This window comes from Pleurodeles waltl, chromosome 9, assembly GCF_031143425.1.
Source record: "Pleurodeles waltl isolate 20211129_DDA chromosome 9, aPleWal1.hap1.20221129, whole genome shotgun sequence".
In the NCBI taxonomy this organism is placed as follows: Eukaryota; Metazoa; Chordata; class Amphibia; order Caudata; family Salamandridae; genus Pleurodeles; species Pleurodeles waltl.
The window spans coordinates 868,494,075-868,516,511 of NC_090448.1; the positions used below are offsets into that span (position 1 = coordinate 868,494,075).

The 22,437-nt window shown below is 45.4% G+C and overlaps 1 protein-coding gene across 1 annotated transcript in view; it reads right to left on the minus strand.

Annotated features, from left to right (window-relative positions):
* Window positions 1-22,437, minus strand: part of EML5 (EMAP like 5) — a 1,994,219-nt gene that overhangs the window by 1,043,619 nt on the left and 928,163 nt on the right. Inside the window, exon 13 of the mRNA XM_069208148.1 lies at window positions 20,789-20,907. Coding sequence (XP_069064249.1) covers window positions 20,789-20,907 — 119 coding nt within the window. The remainder of the gene's footprint in view (window positions 1-20,788; window positions 20,908-22,437) is intronic.

Here is a 22,437-nt window from a genome sequence, read left to right on the forward strand (position 1 = left end):
GGCATGGCTTCTCATGGACAATCCATGGCAGTAAGTATGCGCTCAGAGTAAGGATGAATCTGCTGCAGTACTAATGATCTGATTAGAGACCATGGCACCTTCTTGGACGATTTACAGAAAATCCTCCTTTTGATCTCTTGAGAGGTGGTTCATGAAATGGAGGATGGAGTCCTATAGGGCTCTATCATATCTGCCCAAGAGGGCTGTTGCACTGGCTGCCTTCACAGATGTAGCCACAGTATTACAGACTTTGCTGCCCGTCAAATCCAATTTTGTACTTTCTTTATCTGGAGGAGAAGTAGCAGAAGGAGATGTGGCATGAGATTTGCAGGCAGTCAGAATTACTACCGAGTCAGGTGGAGGATCAGAGCACAGAAAAAAAGGATCTTGGTCCGGAGGATGATATTTTTTCTGGAGTCTGGTGAACGAAAGTACCCTCTTTTTGACATGGTTACCCCCACTTTTTGCCTGGTAGACTGTTTTCACCAGGATCCTGCTAACCAGGAACCCACTGATTGTGCTCTCTCCCTCTAAAATTGGCTGCCTAAGACTTTGGATACTCCACATTTGGCAAACTGGTGCCCCGTTATAAGTCCCTAGTATATAGCACTTAGGTACCCAGGGCATTGGGGAACCAGGGGTTTCCCATAGGCTGCAGCATGTATTGTGCCACCCATGGGAGCCCATGCAAAATGTGCCTGCGGGCCTGCCACTGCAGCCTGCGTGAAAAGGTGCATGCAGCCTTTCATCACAGGTCACTGCATCAGGTCACTATAAGCCACCCCTATGGTAGGGCCTCCTAGCCCAGAGGACAGGGTGCAGGTCCCTTTGTTTGAGGGCACCCCTGCATGAGGAGAGATGCCCCTACTAACTCCAGTTCCACTGCACTGGACTTTGTAAGTGAAGGGAAACCATTTTACCCGTGTACTGGACCTGTGTCCAGCTACATAATTGTAACTCCGAACCTGTGCAACATTAGTGTCAAACATGTCAGAATCATACCCCAATACTGTTGCTAGTATTGGTTGTATGATTCCATGCACTCTGGGGGCTCCTTAGAGGACCTCCAGTATTGCTCCTATCAGTCTTCTGGGGTTTTCCGGGCAGCCTGCGCTGCTGCCACCCCTCAGACAGGTTTCTAATCTCCTTCTGCTTGACCAGGTCAGGCAGGAGAAGGCAGAAAAAAGGATTCCCTGTGGAAGAGGGTGGCAACACCCTCTCCCTTGGAAATAGTTGTTACAAGGCTTGGGAAGGGTAGCTTTTTCAAGCCACCAGTTTGCTTTGAGGGGCACATCTGGTGCCCTTCTTGCATAAACTGGTTTGCACCAGTCCAGGTACTGGACAAAGGAAGGAGGAGTGACCACCCCCTTGTCCATCACCACCTCAGGGGTGGTGCCCAGAGTTCCTCCAGGTGGCCACTTGATTATGCCATCTTAAAACCAGGTTGTACAGAGGCCCCTGGGAGCATCTGAGTGGCTCGGTCAGGTAGGTGACGTCACAGCCCCCTCCTGATAGGTGGTCACCTTACCAGGTGACCAAACCCCTTCTTAGCGATTACCTTGTGAGTGAGTCCCTAGATTTGACATACAAGACTCCACCAAGACACTTTTGACTCATTTACTTCATCTTCTGCCCACTGGAATCGGAACTGGACTCTTCAGGAACCGACAAGCTGCAATTCCGGCGACAATTTCGCTTTGCGACAGTGTTTCTCGGGCTCCTTCCAGCAACTGCAACATTTCCCCAGCTGTGCATCCTCTGAGGTCAGCGAGACTTCAGCCTGCACCAAGAAGAAAGAAGGAATCTCCCTTGCAGTGAAGGAGTCACTCCCCTGCATCCGCAGGCACCAATTGCAGCGACGACCGGCTGCGTGGATCTGCTCTCCTCTGGAACCGCATGGATCCTGCATCACAGGTGGTGGTCTGGAGTGGCCCTCTCTGCCAGCTGTCCAACTTGGGAGATGGTAAGCCCTTGTTTCTCCTTGCAAGACAGCACTCCTATGCACCACAGCTCTTGCAGCTACCAAGATATGTTTGCTCCTACTCCAAGGGATCTTCAGGCTCCATATAGCCCTGGGCCCGCAGCATTCCATCATGCCATGCAGTCTCCTTTCTGCTGCTCCAGTGACATGGGGCTCCTCTTCAGGTGTGCTGACTGGGCCTCACTGTGACTTACTGAGCCTGCTGCCAGTGGGTTGCCTGTGGGGGCTTTGACTGCTTCTGTTGGCTCTTCTGGCTGCTGAGGGTCACCTCATGCTCCTCTCTCTGGGGCGAGTCCCCTGGGTCGTACTGGTTCTCTTCAGTCTAGCTACTCTTCTTTTGCTCCTCTTGCATTTGCCAAGGCTTGTTGGTGGTTCTCCTGCACCACTGACCATCTGTGGCCCGACAACTGACATGGGACACCATCTGCACTGCTCCAAGGACTCCTCTTCAGCTGCAAGGCTCCACAGCTGGTATTCTTGTCCCCACGTTGACTGGTTCCTCATCCAGAGAAAGGGGGCACTCCATTGTGGACTGGACTCTGTCCCCTTCCTTTGCGGGTCCTCTTCTACCGGAATCCATCTTTGGTTCCTCCTTGTTTAGTCATGCTCTTGTACAATTCTTTTTCCAAGTCCTCTTGCAGTCCTTGGGCTAACCAGGTACTTACCTCTCCTCTCCTAGTCGCTTGGGGTCACTCTGGTACTCACCTCTTGAGGTTCCTAGATCCTACAGCTCCCCTCTAACAACTCCTCATCCTTGGATGGGGGTCTGTATACCCCATTCCACTTTCTTAGTATATGGTTTGTCCCTCTTCTAGGGCCCTAGCTATTTTTACTAAGTATTGCCAATGCTTGTTTTTTATATGCTATTTACTGATTGCCATTGTGTATATAAACAGTGTGTACTTACCTCCAGTTGGGGAGAACTGCCTATAAGTATTGTACTGTTGTGTTACTATAATAAAGTACCTTAATTTTTGTAACACTGTGTGGTCCTTTCATGTGTGATAAATTGCTGTGCGATTGTGGTGGTATTGCATAAGCTTTGCATGTCTCCTTGATAAGTCTTGGCTGCTCATCCACAGCTACCTCTAGAGAGCCCTGGATTCCTGGCTACTGCCTACACTTCACTAATAGGAGATCTCTGGACCTGGTATAAGGTGATAACCATACACCAGGCCAGCTTCCTACACCTGGAAGATGCAAACTTAGCCACAGTTGGTGTAAGAAACAAGTCCATGGCGGATTGAAGAAGACCTAGCACTAGCGGGAGCAAAGGCCTTGAGGCTGCAGGCTGATGGAGCGTTTCAAATGTTTCTGAGGTGGACAGTGCTGGAGCAGCCATTGGTATATTGAGCTTAGCAGCACCTCGAACAAGAACCTCCTCAAAAGTGGTTATATCGTCCACCGGTGAAGAACAAGGATGAGGAGAGACTGATAATGTGTGTGAATAGTCCCTAGTGGACGAGGACGTATCCCCATGATAGTGTTGGTGAGATCACAATATTGACCCAATGACGCGATCTGTGACTTGCATGTTTCAATCTTGTAGAAGAACGCCCAGATGTATGATGGCCTTGATGGGAGTGATGGCCTGATCTTGAGCGTGTTCGTGGTCTGGGAGCTGAATCAGTACTAGGCGCATGCAGCACTGGAGGAGGTAGAAGCACAGGTGCCGGAAGAACTGGGGGTGGAGGCTGAGGTGGAAGCATTGCAGCTGGTGGTGGTAAGAGGAGGAGTAGGAGATGAGTGGGTAACTATCAGCGACACAGAAATATCTCTGGAAAGCTGCGACTGTTGAAGAATAAATCCTCCTTTGTTTTGCAGATTTTTTTCCTTCTCAATGTCCAGGGACTCTTTGATATTGACCTCTTTTGCAGGCATCTAAGCATCGACGATGATCATCTCCTCGACGTCAATCTCTCACGTTGTTTCCTTCGCGGCGACAGCGAATCAGCATCCATCGACGGCGGTGCACTCCTCGACGGCATGCGCTGACGAGCAGAACTCCTCAACATCATACGGTATCTTGTACAACATCGAGCCAGTCTTTGATGGCGAACATGTTGGTGCCATACCTCTTCTCGACGTCGATATCCTTGACATCGAATGGAACCAAAGCGTTTTCTTCCTGAAAAACGACTCTCAGACCTTCCACGTCCACTGGAGGCTGAGGGAAGAGCTCTAGTGGAAGATTGACCTCCCCCTCACTCAGAGGTCCCACTAGCTTCTTGCTGGTGTCGTCTCTCTGCTCTCCCTTGAAGGCTAATCTCTCTGTCACGCAGGTTGCATCTGGAAAATGTCTTGCAGGTGGTAAGTAAGGCAGGAAGGTGTGAGGAAGGCAGGCAGATGATACAGACCCCATGGGAGTCTGTTTTTGCCTTTTTCCTGCCACAACGTGGGCATCTGGCAAAAAGAGAAGGCATTGTTTCAAGCAAAAATACCTTAATTCCTGTCACAAAAAGACAAAAACCAACAGGAGAAGGAAAAAGATGTTCACTAGAGCTGTTATTTATAGAACATTTTGAAAGAAAAAACCTCAAAAGGTTGAGCTCAATGAATCAGGGGCTTGTCAGCAGGAACAGGAAAAAAGAAATGAGGTAACTGCCTCTCACTAGGCATGATGGGATATTCGAGGTCCCAGTATTCTTAAAAGACACAGGGGGTCATTCCAAGCTTGGCGGGCGGCGGGAGCCGCCCGGCAAGCGGGAACCGCCAGAAGACCGTACCGCGGTCAAAAGACCGCGGCGGTCATTCTGGGTTTCCCACTGGGCTGGCGGGCGACCGCCAAAAGGCCGCCCGCCAGCCCAGTGGGAAACACCCTTCTACGAGGAAGCCGGCTCCGAATGGAGCCGGCGGAGTGGAAGGTGTGCGACGGGTGCAGTAGCACCCGTTGCGAATTTCAGTGTCTGCTTAGCAGACACTGAAATTCAAAGTGGGGCCCTCTTACGGGGGCCCCTGCAGTGCCCATGCCATTGGCATGGGCACTGCAGGGGCCCCCAGGGGACCCACGACACTCCTCACCGCCATCCTTTTCCTGGCGGTTGAAACCGCCAGGAACAGGATGGCGGTGAGGGGGTCAGAATCCCCCATGGGGGATTCCTCAGGGCAGCGGAAAACCGGCGGGACACCGCCGGTTTTCCGGTTCTGACCGCGGCCATACCGCCGCGGTCAGAATGCCCTTAGGAGCACAGCCAGCCTGTTGGCGGTGCTCCCGCCGACCCCGGCCCTGGCGGTCAAGGACCGCCGGGGTCGGAATCACCCCCACAGTTTCCTTTTTCTTCCTCTATAATGGCAGCCTATGGGCTACCCTGCCCTGCACTCCTTCATCCTTATCTTAGATAGCAAAAGGGTTTGTCAGTTATTTTTCAAATTATTCATGCTTTTGACTGCATGTCTCCTTGGTCTATTTCCATTTTGTATCAACAAGATGAAGATTTTTTGGCCACTGTAGCCTGTCCTTTAGGCTGCATAATAACATTCTTAATTGACTATGCAGGCCTTCCTGAAGTAATTCGAGCATCAACACTAAAGAAGACATATTGGAAAAAGTGCTCCGGGGTCCCCGCAGGCACGTGGAACTATTGAACTATTGAACGCTTATGACTATACATGGAAATCCCCTACGAGAGAACAGCCTCTTTAATAACATATCTATGTCCTTTTTAAAAAAGGACCAAACTTGAACTAAGACCAATCAGGCGACAGTTCTGTCCAGAACACTCCCAAAAGAGGCTGCTTTCCTCAGATTTTCAAGCATGTGTAATGATTTATTATACGAGGTATAAGGGGAGCATGCGGGAGGAGGGTTTCGGGGGAGGGTGAGTTTCATGTGAATCTATGAAAGATACCAGTACTGGAGAACTGGAGCTATAGGTAAGCAACTTGTTTTCTTCTCTAGTATCGGATCTTTCACAGACTGACATGCTGGAATCAGAATAGCAAGCAGTTATGATTATTAATCTTTGAAGCAATATAAAAAACCTTTGAGGATGGTGTGTATGAAACCAATACAATATAGTTACATTGTCTAAGGTTATGATTTTGGAGACAGAATGATAGGAATACTGAAATTAAAAATATGACACAGAAATACACTTAAATTACAATATTCAAAACTGTCAGAAACATTGGTTCGCCTTATTGGAACAGATGCCTTAACACCACTTGTCCTACAGCTGCATCCTCATGGTGTGCTGATCCCAGGCAGTAATGCTGCTTACATGTGTGGGTGCTCTTCCACGTTGCAGCATGGCAAATCTTTTCTAATGGCACACCTGCAAACAAAGCAGTCGATGTGTATAGTGCCTTTGTTGAGTGTTCTCTGTTTTTTGCTATAAGCGGAATACCAGTCTTTGAATAGCAAAACTTGATGGTGGTGGAAATCCATCTTGTGATTGTCGCTTTAGTAACTGCAGACCCATGACGTGCTTGACTATATAATACAAAAAGTTGGTCAGATCTGCTGATTACGATGCAAACAGAATTTAAGGCACCTCTTTATGTCCAGAGTATAAAGAGAGTGTTCTGCTGGGGTAGCTGGATTCGGGAAAAAAGTATGCAGAATGATGGGCTCATTCACATAAAATTGAGTTGGTACTTTGGGAATTAATCTAGGATTCGTACTTAAGAGTACATAGTGGTCGGTGAACTGCAGGAATGGATTCTGCGTAGTGAAGGCTTGTGAAGGCTTGTTACTAGCGCTTACCTCTAGCTGAGGTAAGCGCTAGTAACAATGCTACCTTCAAAGTTAGAAATTTTAGGTCTGTCTTGTAAATAAGTTCAAATGGTGGTTTCATTAGCTGTGAAAGAACTATATTGAGATGCCATTCCGGAGGCAGATCACTCACCGCAGGAAAAACTCTGAATAATCCTTTCATGAATTGTTTAATTAGCCTTTCAGAGCAAAGGGAAAGAGAATAAGATTACCGCCTATATCATCGTGTAAGTGCACGGTACAAATTTAACTTGAAGTACATGTATGGCATATGGGAAACAGGTTTAAATTGGAGATGGAATAATCAAATGTAAGTTAAAAAGTATCTGTCCGATAGCTAGACAGCCTGGGCCTAGGCGAGGCCTGGGCGCTTTGTTAGTCCAAGAATACCCATTAGGACACAGCTCTCCGTCTTATGCGCCATGCCTGCTCCAGATATTTTGCTACAGCAACAACTATCACAGCCTTCGAGTCATATTTAAGGATTCCCAGGGCCTCCCTGTAGTGTCTGGCACCCAAGAGCTTACAAACAGGGATTATCCATCTCCCGCGAGGGTGTGAATATTGCGGGCAGAAAAAGAGAAAGTGCTCTTCAGTTACCTTTAGCTGACGGCAGAAATGACAAGACACAGAGGAGGTACGCTTCTCCCATTTAGCCGTTAAATGTCTTAGTGGTAGGGACCCGTACCTAAGCTGTAGGTACAGGTGCTTGGCAAAGGAGGGATGGATTTTATCCAGGAAGCTTTCGTAGAATGGGGAGCATTTAATGTTAAAAAATTGCCCAGCCAGGTTCTCATGATAATTGTTCAACCATGTCTTTTACAAGGCATAGTTACAATAAGCTCTTTATAATGTCAGGTATACGTCCTTTACAACCACTGTAGGAGACTTCTAAAGGTCAATCATTTTCAACTTCTCACACTGGGACTTAATGTAGTTCAGCCAAGGTGTAATTACCAGTGAGTCACTAGAAATTAGGTCAATCAAGGAGTCCCTATATGGTGTTAGTTCCCTGCATTTTCACAGCCTCACCCAATACAACAAGAGTTTTAAAGCCACCACCAGATTTATAGGGTTTAGTGCTATGTCCATCCTCAGTGGCACCAGTGGCATGCCCTTAGGTAACTTGAGCAATGTTCCTATGAAAATTGTTCTCAGCTGTTAGAAAGACTGTAGCATCCGTGAAACCCCAAATCTCTGCCCCATAAGTGGCCGCCGTGAGGGAAGTAGCTTTGTATATCTGGGGAACTGGGGACACTGCACCACCCCCCGTTTCCTTCTGTTTCAGGCTGATTGGGTAAGCCTTCTGGATGAGGAGATTTTTGCTCTTCACCAACTGATGGTCCCAAGACATTGAATCAGACAGTCGGACCCCTAAGTAGTCAAAGTGTTTGACTTGTTCAATTATGGAGCCATTGATTAACATTCTCTCTCTAAATGTCTTATGGGTATTTATCCCCATAAATTTTGTTTTTGTTGGGTAATTTCCAGACCCCTTGCCTTACAAAAGGCCACGAAGGAGTCCAGTTTTGCATGAAGGCCCATTGGAGTTCCAGAGATGAGCAGGGTATCATATGAGAACATTAATATCGGAAGTGGGGTTCCAGCAGGCATAGGGGCATCATGAGTACATTGTGAAAGCCATTTAACTGCCCCATGAATGTAGAGACTGAATGAAAAGTGTCTGGCCAGTACGCAACCTTGCTTTACCCCTCGATGAGTTGGAATCGGGTCTGTTAAATTTCCCCTGTGTTCCATCTCACTTTGGCATAGGTGTTTATGTGGAGTATTCTCAAGATACGTATTAGGTCAAGCGGCACGCCATATCCTGCAAGTATTTCCCACAAGTTATCCCTAGGTACCAGGCTGAAAGGCTGTCCTAAGATCTATGAAGGCGACATACAGGTGATCCCTCTTTAGGGTGACATACTTCCAGCATAACATCTTGAAACGAAAGACCTGATCAGCAGTGCTGATCTTGCTCCTGAACCCTGCCTAGGCATCCTCAAGGATATGATTGTCCATTACCCATGCTTGTAGTTTGGCCAGAACCTGTCTGCAAAAGATTTTTTGAGAATTGTTGAGAATTGTCCAACAGGCTTATGGGTCTGTAGTTAGAGGGAACGTCCCTACTTCCTTTTTTTAATATGGGTACGATTACAGCTTCTAGCCAGGTCGGTGGAATGGTCATGCCCTTCATTATAGCGTTGCTCAATGCATTCAGGTAGGGGATCCAGACATCTGGGTGTGAGAGAAAAAGGTCTCCAGGAATACCAACCGGGCAAGGGGCCTTCTCCTTCGTCATTTGCATCAGGGCTACGCTGGTTTCAGCCTGGGAGAAATATGGGCACTCTGTCTCTACGTTAGCCTCCATATCAGGAAGGTTGGAAAAGGCCTCCAGGCCCACCAAGCAATCCCTCTCAATTAGTTCCTCCCTAATGCCTTCATCGAATTACACCCCCCCTTCACTGTAAGGGGATCTGAAGTGCTCAACCCAAGCTCCTGGTTGCATTACCGCTTCAAGGTGGTTATCTATTAATTTCGAGCTGGATGCCACCAATGACCAAAACATCTTCTGATTCTTACTCTTAAGTGCACTAGTAAGCTCTTCCCATTGGGCCATCTCCCAGTTCTGTTTAGCCTTTTTTAGGATAGCCTCGTAGTTATTCCTAGCAATGGTTATTTTTGGCTTCAATCCCTGCTTCAAAGCGTCCAGGAGACTGAGCTTGGCCAACCGACGGTCCACAGTGAACCATCCTGGGGCAACTTTGTTGGAAGCCCCTCTTTTCCTAAATTTAGTAAACAGAGGCCTAAGCTGTTCCATGAGATGACAATGCACAAGAACCATATCGGGCTCATACCACCTTAAAGGTGTTACTTCAACTAGGTTATCAACAAATAGTTCGAATATTTTAGTTTGAATTTCCGCATTATCCACGACCTGCCCATTCATCGTTCCTCCTGTTATAAACTGTCTGTAGGGGTTTTGCAAGGATTACCACTGACAGATTACAGCTAGTAAATATAGCAGGAGAGAATACAGCACTTAAGGCCTCATGATCACTATCTGTTCGAGGGATAACTGCCATGTCTGTCAAGAGCGGCCATATTTCCAGGTCGACCAGGAGATAGTCAGTATAAGAACTCAAAATGCCTCTTTTAAAGGTCGGGTGCGGGGGATTATCGGAACAGGTATTGCCATTAGCAATTATTAAACCATTCTCCATTATCAGATCTTCTAGTTGGTCAGCTACAGTGCTTAATTTCCCTGTCGTTTGTGCGGCTGCCCCAGAACCAATCAGAGCACCTTGGAGAGGCTGCAAATAGACTATCTCCCTCTGCCCTTTTCCAAGTGTCGTGTTACAATAACCTGCGATCCATTTTAAGGCGCCTCCTTTTATGAGCTGAACAGTATTAGCGAGATGAACTACTGTGGGGGAGGGGACGTTTACAGGGACTGATCTAATGTAGGTGTTAATTATCGCAATATATCTGGCCCCAGTAGGCGTTTTAACTTTTATTTCTACCCCTAACAAGTCCTTACTTCCTGTTGGAACTACTTTCACCAATAGGAAAAGATCTAGTTTCAACCAAATAAGAAGACCCCCAGAAGCTCTACCCATGGATGAAGGGACTGCATTAGCAACAAAGGTAATATACCCACTTCTATGTACTGGTGTCACTGCCTGCGTCTCCTGCAAAAGTATAATCTGGTGGTGATCAATGAACTCACCCCACTCTGGGTCTGCAAGCTTAACACGGACGCCTGCTACATTCCAAGTTAGAACTCTAATGGAGTTTTCGGCAATCAGCCTGCTATCCCACCTCGGTCCAGCCCTAGCGCCTGCCTGTTCAGCCATAATAGAATTAATCTTACTCTGTGTAGCTGTGTCCCTCATATCATCACCCACGGCACTCAGCTCTAGGTCCTCAATGGCGCATGCTGTAGTTTGCCCACTCATGCCTCCCCTAAATGTACAGTTAAGGACAGAACTTGTCCTTACCCCACCCCGATTGTCAATCAATGTCTACTAAGTTAACGCATTCCCCGACTAATGTGGTGCGTTGGAGGTGAATTAAAGAGTTACACCATTCTGAGATCTGGGGTTCTCCAAGTCGACTGGGGGCGTTGAGTTTAAGGCGCATGTGTGTTCTTGGTGTAGGTCTAAATCTTAATTCCATGGATATCAGCTCATCCACCAATTTAGGACTCTTAAGTTTCACTCCTATATAATCCCATTGGTGTGCAAAGGGGCTACAACGTGAGGCAGAAAATATGTCATCCCTAATGATAAACGTACAGCACCTGGTGTGGCGGAGCCAGTGGATTACTTTAACACAAAATTCTTGAGTTTCACTGGCTCTGGGTGTAAGTTTGGGGACATTTGTCAGGTGGATAATGCTAGATAGACTTGTACTCTGGTTGTTATTGGAGGTGTTTTGACCCCCACAATGAATCTGGCCTGTCTGGCAGGCAGTGGGCTGAGTGGGCTGTGCACTGTGTTGCTTGAGGGTGTATCTACCTCCAATTAATTCTCCTCTTACAAGGTTAGATGAGGTTGAGCGTGCTACTCTAGCAAACCCACCATTGTCAGCAGCTAACCCACTACCTTTAACTGACTGCGGCTTTGGGAGGGGTGCTTGGCTTATAGTACTTTGGCATTGGATTTGCACCGCCTACCTTGGTTCCTAAGTTTTCCACCAAAGTAGATAATTTGGGTACCTTTTCACCTAATTCGAAAGCCATCTTGTTCATACACTCACGCAATCCCTGTATCTCTCCTCTAAGTGCCTGTAGGTGTGGCAGTGCCAGTGGTTCCCCTATCTTGGGCTGATTTAGATCTACTGTGTCTGGGTGCCTTGCTAGATCCAATGAATCGGGGTTCTCATCTGGTACAGTTCCTTGGTTAGCTAGGAGGGCAAACCGGTTGGAGCAGTCAATATTAATAGACACTGTGCTTTCAACCTGAAAATGATCTTTTGAAGGGACCACAGCAGCTGCTAGTGCGCTTACTCTTAAATGCTCATGCCATGGTGCATAGCTATCTTTTGGGCTAGAGCCGGACCTGGTGCCACGCCCCTTTGTGGTTTCCTTAAAGTAGGTATGTATACCCTTGGGAGGTTTAACTCATTTCCCCTTACGCTGAGATGGGTCTGCGTTGTTTGTGGCCAATAAATCCTCTACTTCCACTATTAGATTATCAATTTCATTCAGGGTACAGTTCTCTGTGGGATGCCTAGCGAACTTGGTTATGCCTGTTGCCCCCAAGGGTTTATCGGCGGCCTTTCTCTTGCTCATAATAAATTAGTTACTTTCAGAATTATGAAGGAGTCTTGCGTGCCTCAACGATATGACAGTGATTTACCTATAGGGTGCTTTATCGATAAAAGTCAGCTCAGCCCCTGTACAATGCGATACCCTCGTAATCGTTCACCCTGCACATTTCAAGGGATTATGCCCCATATACCCAAGCCACCGACACCCAGCGCCAAGACTATGACCGGCCTAAGAAAAACCTTTGCAGTCTCTTCCCTTCTTTCCTCCCTGCCCCACACAAGTGCTCCCACACAAAGGCCAAATAGGGTGGCCCTGCCCTGCCTCTTTCTGTCGCTGACAGGTGAAGGATGGTCCCGCCCTTGGCCCTGGCTTTGCCCGCGCATGTCCCGCGCTGCGGTATGCTCCCTTGCACTTTATAGCGCTCATTGGATCTGGCATGTGGGAGCAGGTGATGCAGAAAATGCCACCTCATGGGGCAGAAAAGTAAACTAGGATCTGTAGTCCCTCTGGTCTCGATCAGCGCATCCCGCGCTGCGGTATGCCCCCTTGTGCTTTATAGCGCTCGTTGGATATGGCAAGTGGGAGCAGGTGATGCAGAAAATGGCTGCCTTCTGGGGCCGCACAGCAGTCTGGGATCTGTAGTCCCTCTGGCCTCTGGTCTCGATCAGCCCCTCAGAATTCTTTATGTAATGTATAAACCCATGTGAGGTGGAGTCAAGGATGCCATAGACTGCTGCACATGTAGGCATGCCTTCTCTTGTGCATTGGAAGTATGCATTCTGCAAATCTAGAGTCGTCATGAAATCTCCACTGTTGAGAAGGTGTAGGATATCAGAGAGAGTGACCATCCGAAATGATTGCTTGCATAAGAATTTGTTCAGTTTTCTCAAGTCCAGGATGGGTCTCCAGTCCCCTGTTTTCTTTCTTATAAAGAAAAATCTGGAGCAGAAACCTATGCCTCTGTGAAAAAAGAACCCTCTCAATTTCTCCCTTTGCAAGCATGGTGAGGACTTCCTTTTTTCAGTTAGTGAAGATGAGGAAGGTGCACCCACCTTGGGGGGTAGTTTGGAGGTGTTTTTGTAAATTGCAGAGTGTGGCCATAAGCGACCAGGTTTAACATCCATTTGTTGGATACTATTTGTTTACACTGTTGAAAATCTTCACACCCAGCGGATGAAGAGTGATGTATGTAGCCGTTCACGGGGTAGGTCACTGTTTGTGACCTGTCTCTCTAGCCTGGCAGGGCTGCTTTCAGCAGGGGCGTTGTTTGGTGTAGGCCGCTGCAGGTGGCTGATGGTAATGCTGTTGATAGATTGTCCTGTACTGTTTGAAAGGGCTGATACTGCAGACTTTGGTATACGCCTCTGTCGGATGAGAAACCTCTTCTATGAACTCCACGAAAAGGAACTTTATTTATAATAAAGAGTGCCGAGGGACCTAGCAGTATCATTGTCTGTTTTTATTGGTAACAGCACATCATTAATGTGCTTACCGAACAGTGTTTCCCTGTCTGCTGCTCCAGTCAGTTGCCAAAAGCATGTTGAAGCGATATCCATTGCACAATTTATTAACTCCAAGGAAGTGCGCTCTCCCTCCTGTAAAAGTTTTATAGCTTCCGCTTTCTTATCTTCAGGGATGAGGTCAGTTAGGTTTCCAAAGTCTGACCACAGCTGTCTATCACAGTGGCCTAAGATGGCCAGAGCATTTGCTGTTTGAATTACAATAGCGGACATGAGGGAAAACCTCTTGCCTACATTGTCCAACCATCTACCCTCCTTGGTTGATGTTGTAGAGATGGGAGCAGAAGGGTTTTTGGAGCCCTATCGCGCCACCTGTGACATAACTGGTTCAGGTTTGGGATGATCAGTTAAGCACGCAAGGGAATCTTCAGAGGCTTTAAACTTTTTGTCCATCAGTGATGGCACTACCACCACTGTAGCCAAGTTCTTCATAATTTTTATGCCCTTCTCCCAGATGTAATCAATTATGGGGATAGTTCCGACTGACTACTTAAAATCATAAAGAAAACAATCAGCCGGCTAGAAGGAAGTTGAAAGGTGAAATCTTGTCACTGCTCTGGCCATCAAGTTGTGGAAGCCCCCTATGTCCTCCAGTGGGGATTCTGACGGACGTAATCAATTAGGGGTATAGTTCCAACTGACTTCCTTAAAATAATAAGGTAAATAGTCAACAGGCTTGATGGAAGTTCGGAGATTAAATCTTGTCACTGCTCTGTCCATCAAGTTGTGAAAGCCCCCTGTGTCCTTCGGTGGAGTGTCTGATGGATGTGGTAGTCGAGGCGATAGTGTGGGAATTAGATATTCATCCCACTCCCTCTGTGGAGGGACATTTTCCTGAATCTCTTCTCTTTTATCGACCAATGAAAAGAGGTCCTCTTTATGTGGTGGTGCAGGACGAATTCTGGGAGTTATTGGTGGAGGAATATGTTGAGTCGTAGCAGGTGCAACCTGGTGTTCAGGTGTTGTCTCATGAAATCTCTGCCTATAATCTTGTAACATGGTCTGCAAATCCTGAACCAAGGAGATGGGTAATTCTACTTCCTCCTGTTGCTGATGATAATGTTGTTCATAACTTTGCTTTGGCGGAGGAGCATATTGTTGATGATAGCATTGCTCATCTTCATCATAAATGTCATCATCATGACATTTAACTAAAAGTTCAGATGGACTGTGCATAGTTCCAAATGATACCTCTTCATCAGATTCCTATATATCTAATAAATGTTAAGGAGAAAAATGGGAGATCTTACTTGGAGAAGTAATCGCTGGTATGATTGACTTAGTGGCCACTTTTATTATTATCTTTGACAGCTCTGTCGATGAGTCATCTACGATGTTGTCGTCAACGCAATGTCAGGAAGTGTGGTCGGCGTCAACGCAATGTCAGGAAGTGTGGTCGCCGTCATAGCCATTGATGGTTTTGCTGTCTTTATTGGAGTTGCCATCGAGGGTGTTGTCAATCGTGGAAAAGTCTTCGTCGATAGTATGAGAGCGTCAGGGCTATTGTCGTTCCTACCGATGGCCTCATGGATGAAATGGTTACTACTGTTGTCGTCAATGAGAGTGCCATCGACCATGATGTCGTCAACGATGTTTTTGCAGTTGTTTTGGATTTAGAATGGTCTCCATATTTTGAGATGGAGTAGTGGGTTGAAAGGAGGCCTTCTCTGTGGAGATATGTTTTTTCTCCTTTCTCACAGGATCTTTGTGATGAGATTTGAAAGACTTTTTTCTCTCCTCAGATGTTCCTTCAGAGGAGCTTGCTCTTTTTCCTGTCCTTTCTGAAGTGTCACTGTCTTCTTTACATGCGGAGGTCTAGACATCTATAGCCACAAAAGTAGCCTCCCCTCTTTATCTTTTAGAGTCTTTGTAGAAAAGGTTCTACATATTTTGCAGGCCTTTACCTGGTGACTGGGATAGAGGCAGGAAAGGCACTCCTTATGTGGGTCCTCCACATGAAGACGTTTTCTGCCAAAGAACTTGCAGGATCCGAAGAGTCCTTTTTCAAAGGTTTCAGACATTTTCAGCACAATTGCAGGTATAAGTAATGACAAACTGAGCAGAGCTCAGGTAGATTTCCTTCACAGAACATGTGGTAGAAAACCTGAGGGAAGCAGCCTTTCTTGGGAGTGTTCTAGAGGTTGCTGTCACCTGACTGGTCATAGTTGAAGTTTGATCCTTTTTTTAAAAAAGGACATAGATATGTTATTAAAGAGACTGTTCATTGCCATTGGGGCCTATGGTAATGATACATACTGTTATGTTATGGTACAGTGGAGCTACCACTTTGTCGATGGGGAATGATTCAAGCATGTGAATCTATGAAAGATTCAATACTGGAGAAATGTGCTGTCTGTAAATGACAATGCCCCACTGCATCATGCTTTAGTAACATATTTATTAAATGTGAGTTCAAACATGAACTAAGATACACTCCTGCCCCTCCCTGATAAAAATACCATTAGGGAAATAGGAGGCAAGACAGGGGTCATGTTTACTCTATCTGTGGGTTAGATTCTTATTGTACAAGGAGCAAACGTCTATTCTATTAAGTCAAACAAAATAATTTTTTGTACAGCAGAGATGCTGAACTCTCCTATTTGAAGGTGCCCTCATATGTGATAATGTAGAAAAAGGTGACTGTAAAATAGAATATTTACACACAATTTAAGACCAGTTTACAGATCAAGTACATTAGAGTTAGGTTTAGTAGATTACTCTAAACCTGCATGTCTGGTAACATTATGATTTTTTGAGCCTTGATCACCCATTGTATTGTGAGATTGCCCACCCGTCTGGAGTGGTGGTTGCAGAGAAGGTAAACTAGTTTGTTAAGCAGTCGTCCTTGTTTTGAACCGGGTCCGCAAACTGTGTTTCCAGCAACACCACTCACCCAACCAGGGTTTTTTGTTTTTCTCAAACAAAGTGCTAGATCAGGGTTTATTTTCTGAAAAATTCAAAACAAATGGCCCTGGAGATTTCTCCCAGTGTGTGCAGGACATTTGTATTTTTTTCCAGTTCAGAACCCCCACGATTTTCCTGATGGTCCCCAAGGAGAAACTGACGAATGATCCTTTGGCCAATGGAATGTAGGCAAAAGTTTTCCAATGGTGAAGAGTGAGTTAAGGCATTAGGCTAAATAAGGGAACACCTAAGTCCATGGAGCCAATGGGGATATACAATGAGGAACAGGGTCAAGACTGATTTGCATATGGCTGGGTCCAAACTGGGCTGGCATTGTTAGCAAAAGAACAATGGATTAAACCCAGATCTGTGACTGGGGTTGAGTGTTTCCATAGTTCAGCACTCCATCCATCATCCTTTTGTGTTGCTAAAGTTGCCCTAAGTGGGAAGGGTATGGCCAGACGTGGGCCCCTTGCTCACTGTGCCACTGGTTTCAAGCTAGTCCGGCTGTTGAAGGGTGATACCCTGAAACCGGTCCCAGGATATGTGTTTATGATCCAGGGAAGACCTGGCCTGGCAGTTCGGGCTGGACTATTCCCATGGGGAACAGGGTCAAAACTGATTGCATATGGCGGGTCCAAACAGGGTGGCATGGTGAGCAAAAGAACAATGGATTAAACTCAGATCTGTGACTAGGGTGAGTGTTTGAAAAGTTTCAACACTCCGTCCATCATCCTTTTGTGTTGCTAAAGTTTCTCTAAGTGGGAAGGGAATGCCCAGACGTGGGTCCCTTGCTCACTGTGCCACTGGATTCAAGCTAGCCTGGCTGATGAAGGGTGATACCCTGAATCCAGTCCCAGGATGCTTGTTTCCGTTCCAGGGAGGACCTGGCCTGGCAGATTGGGCTGGGCTGTTCCCATGGGAACAGGGTAAAGACTGATTTGCATATAGCTGGGTCCAAACTGGGATGGCATGGTGAGCAAAAGAATGATGGATTAAACCCAGATCTGTGACTGGGGGTGAGTGTTGAAAAGTTTCAACACTCCGTCCATCATCCTTTTTAAGTTTCCCCAAGTGGGAAGGGTATGCCCAGACATGGGTCCCTTGCTCACTGTGCCACTGGATTCAAGCTAGCCTGGCTGATGAAGGGTGATACCCTGAAACCAGTCCCAGGATGCTGGTTTCTGGTTCAGGGAGAACCTGGCCTTGTAGTTCGGGCTGGACTGTTCCCATGGGAACACGGTCAAGACTGATTTGCATATGGCTGGGTCCAAACTGGGGTGGCATGGTGAGCAAAAGAACTATGGATTAAACCCAGATCTGTGACAGGGGGTGAGTGTTTGAAAAGTTTCAACACTCCGATCATCATCCTTTTGTGTGGCTAAAACAGATAAAGAGGGGAGCCATACTTTTAACCAAGCATTTGGCACTAGCCTTATTGCCTATATTTTAATGGATGTTAGATTGTGGCCGTCATTGAGCGATATGTCTATTATTGCCCACCATGATAGTGTCCATAATGCATTGGTTCTATCAGTTGCCCTTTCATTTGTGGGTAGGGCCCCTAGTGTAGAAGGGCACCTCGTGTGGAAGAGCCGTCCGATTGTGCTTTATGACTAGCCAGTAACATGCGCAGAGTGACATGGACTAATTTGGACAACTCTGAGGGTATGTTGTGGAATATTTATTCTTTGGTTGCAGACTCCATTGGGTACCTTTTGGGGGCGGAGCCTTCTGAGGGGGCTGAGAGGGACAAAATCAGTTTTATCTATAGAAATGTGTTTGCTAGTCTTAAGAATATTTTCAATGTGGATGATAGACGTTCCATTAGTCAGAGGGCCTCTCGTACTTGGTTTAAAAAAGCCAGAAGGGCTGCTAGGCTTGTCTTGGTCTCTGCAAACAAACAGGACAGGGGTGGGATTCAAACCCCGAGGGCTACATATAAAAAACTATTGCTTCTACCAAAAGATATTTGAAAATGATCAAGTGGAAGCATATGTTAGACATGGTTAGGAAGGGGGACCACCGTGGGTTTTGGAATCTGGTCTAGGTGGGCAAGAAGGAGGGGGTTTGTTTGGCAGAGCCAAGAGTTTTAGCAGCTGACTGGATTCCTCATTTTTCCAACCTCTCCTCCTTGAACGGGGGGATTGCCCCTTGAACAACCTTTACTGTATGGAAAACCTGTGAAAGACATGGCTGTGCCTAATAATTGTGAGTTTTCTACCCTAATCGCAGAGGAGGAGGTCTGATTGGCTATTGTTAGAATAGCCCCCAGTAACGCCCATGGGCTGGATAAAGTTCCAGGAGATCTATTTCTTAATGCCCGGATGTCTGTAGCCCTTACTTTATGGTCATTTTTAATAATATCATGGCTGGTGCCAATATCCCTCCAAATTGAGCGGGTACGAGATTATCCCTATTAACAATAAGGGATTCCTAGAGGACCCATGCAATTATAGGCCAATTAGCCTTCCTGATTGTTACCAGAAATTGTTTAGTTCCAACCTTTTGGAGAGGTTGTGCCTATGGATGGACGAAAATGAAATTTTGACACAACACCAAGCAGGCTTCATGGAAAGAATAAGTACTATTGACCAGGTCTTTAGATTCCAGTTACTCTATTGGAAAACCGTGGTGTTGGGAGGTGGTATTCTTTATGTCACCTTTGTTGATTTGCGTTCTGCTTCTGATTGAGCCCCTCTTGCAAAGTTGTAGCATACCTTGGCAAACCTGCGGGTTCCCGCTGATCTCTTGAACATGCTGATTAAACTGCACAGTGATAATTTTGCGAAAGTTCGGTGTGGATCCTGTGGAGATTTGGCGGTCTCATTTTCTGTAGATAGTGGGGTTAGACAGGAGGTTGCATGCTTGCCCCTACACTTTTTCTGCTATATGTTAATGATTTGGTTAGCCACCTGAACCTGTGCAATGGGGATGCTCTTTGGTTGGCCAACTCTAAGATACCTGCACTTCTTTTTGCGGATGAATATCTTGAAGTCCAAGTCACCGATAGGTTTACAAAGAGTCCTGGATTGTTTCGAGAGCTTTTGTGTAATGAAGGGCCTTGAAGTTATTGAGGTCAAAACGAAATTTATGATACGGAGTTTGGGTCGTACTTCTAGGCCCAATCCTAAGCTGTCTGGTGATTATGTGTGCATATTTGATTATTAGGGGCTGATTCTTACTGATAACTTAGATTGGTGTTGCAAGCTGGATAACAAAGGCTTAAACTGATGCAGTGTTCAGGGGAGTGTTTGAGGCCCACAGAAAGTCTTGTTTTCGTCCAATCTCCCCTGTTATTCAAATATATAAATTGCAGATAATGGGGACAGCACTCTATGGGCAGAACTTTGGGGGTATAAGGACTTGGCAAAACTACTTGTCGTAGAGAGCTCTTTTCTCAGCCAGTTAGTGTGCCTTCCAATTAGTACTCTGCTAATTACTCTCAGATTTGATTTGGATATGAAGCCTATTACGTTGGAAGCAGGCCTGAGGCCTGTTCTTTTTTGGAGAAGGCGTTGGGCCTCTCCAGAGCTTGTTTCTTTTCAGGAGGGTCTCAATGAGGTTTAATCACCAGGTTAGGTCTACTATGTAGTAACAGGTTTTTCTAAATATCTGCTCTTAGTATTACTAGAGGTTTCTGTTGCTTTTTATATATTGGGGAATCTGTACTTTGATGTAGTTAATTTGAAATGTTTTTCCTTATGGGATGGGACTTTGTGTTGTTAATGATTTTAATTCCTGCTCCCAGATCTAAAATTTGATAGGGAGGAGGCTTACTGTTACAAATGATTCCTAGATTGTTACTTTTATTGCTTTCTATCACTGTGTATACATTGTATCGTATTATTTTTAGATTGTTGCTTTCATTGCTTTTTATCAGTGTATGTGCACGTTGTCTTATGAAGAAATAGAATGTACTATTTTTAATGTTATTTTGATGGCAGTATGCTGAAATAAAGTATTAGATGAAATAGAATCTGGGCTACGTTTTTTCGTTTATTCCTACAACAGGCAATCCTCTGACACTTTTCAAAAAGAAATCAGTGTGGTTCCCTATTCAGAGATAAAAATGTGTTTAATGCTCCTTATTAGATTCTTAATCCAGTTTCCAGTGTGCCTGAATCCACCAAACATGGGCCACGATGGAAATCCTTCTGCACAATGTTCAAGCCTTTTCTCCTAAATGCACATTTTCTAGATTTTACATTCTTTTCACCAGGCCAGGTTTGCTCTATTTCTTTGACTTTATTGACTCACCGATTCCGTGAGTGACAATTTGGCAATGTATTGATACAAGCATGTGCACACACACACACACACACAAGCCCTGTGTCTTACCCCTCTGCTTTCAAAATGTTCATAATTGTGAGTAAATAAAGCTTTCTTACCCATGGACAAAGTGCAATCTGATGCTATTTAGTGGGGCAGCTTCTCGCCTCTTCGAGGTTGCACTACGGTGCTTTTCTTTGCACTGCTCTTTGAGCTGAGGTAGATCTTCTTTGTAAACCTTTAGGAAACAAAAGAAAAAAGAATGGAAGAATGGAGATATGGATGTTGGAAAGTGACTATCTAACAACAACACTATCTCCATCCTCATCCATCAAACTACATTCATTTCATCCATTTCCCTACCTTGGTAAAGTAAAACTAAATAAATAACAGTACTGAATCATTAAGGACCTCATATCTTTTGCACCCAAAACCAATCCCCATTTAAGTCTAAGTCCATATTAGGCATATTCAACCACACCCTGAAACACAACATGAAACACTTAAACTATGTTTCATGAAACGAAAAGCTTTTTCCCACTGTTACACCCAAAAAGTAAAAAAGTAGCAAACCAACAAATAAGAAAAGAAATGCTTTAAACCCAAGATGCCTTTAAGAAACTAAGGGCCAGATGTATCATCAAGGCCCTTTGCGATTCAGAAATAGCGATTTTTAAGAAATCGCTATTTCCGACTCGCAAAGTGCCATGTATCACATTTGCGAATCGGTAGTAGCGATTTCTTAAAAATTGCAAATGTTATTACCGAATCACAAATTGCGATACTGGCCCATATCTGCAATTTTTTTGCATTTCCAAATGCTGGGGGGGGCTAATGCCCACTCTGCTGCACCCCAAACATTTTTTTGGGGGACATGTAAGGTGCACACATGCCAAAAGGGCATGTGTGCTTTACATGTGCAATTTAAAAATGCATTTTAAACGCATTTTTTTATTTTGCACATGGTTACCACCAAGTTCAACTTGGTGTAATTAGCGATTCCTAAATGCCAAAATCGCATTTAGGAATTGCTTCATACATGTGCTAAGGAATCGCAAATAAGGAATCCTTATTTGCGATTTCTAATTTAGAGACTCTCTAAACACGGTAGCTATTTTAAGGAATCGCTATCTTAGCGATTCCTTCAAATTGCGTTCAGAATGTATTTCATACATTCTGAAATGGCATTTTGCATTCGCAAACAGGCATTTGCACCGTTTGCGAATGCAAAATGCTTTCATACATCTGGCCCTAAAACCTCTATATTTCTCACAATAAAACTAAAGTTACAAATCCATTACTCATCCATCACCAAATAATGAAACAGAAGTGTGGTGCTCCTCAAACACTGTTTCAATCCATCATCTCACTCATCTGCCAAGAACAATACCATCAACCAAATCTTCACTAAAAAATAAAAATCAACAAAACCACACTCAACATCACCAACACTGAGCATTCAACTACTACTGCTGCAGTTGATTCACATATCAAACCCAGGTGGATCACCTTCAAGCACTCATCCGGACATCCTCAATGCCTCCAAGCAACCACTTATGAAAATGACATTTTATGACGCATGACTAAGAAATGCTACTCCGAATATTTCTTATCATAATCACTTGATCTTGATATCTCAAATTACCACCATACATTCACCTTTCCTGGGAAAGATAGGAAAGGACTTGATCTTCATTTGCAGAAACCAACACCAAATCTTACATGGCTATCATTGAGCCTTTAGAACATGGTGCAGCATAGACACATT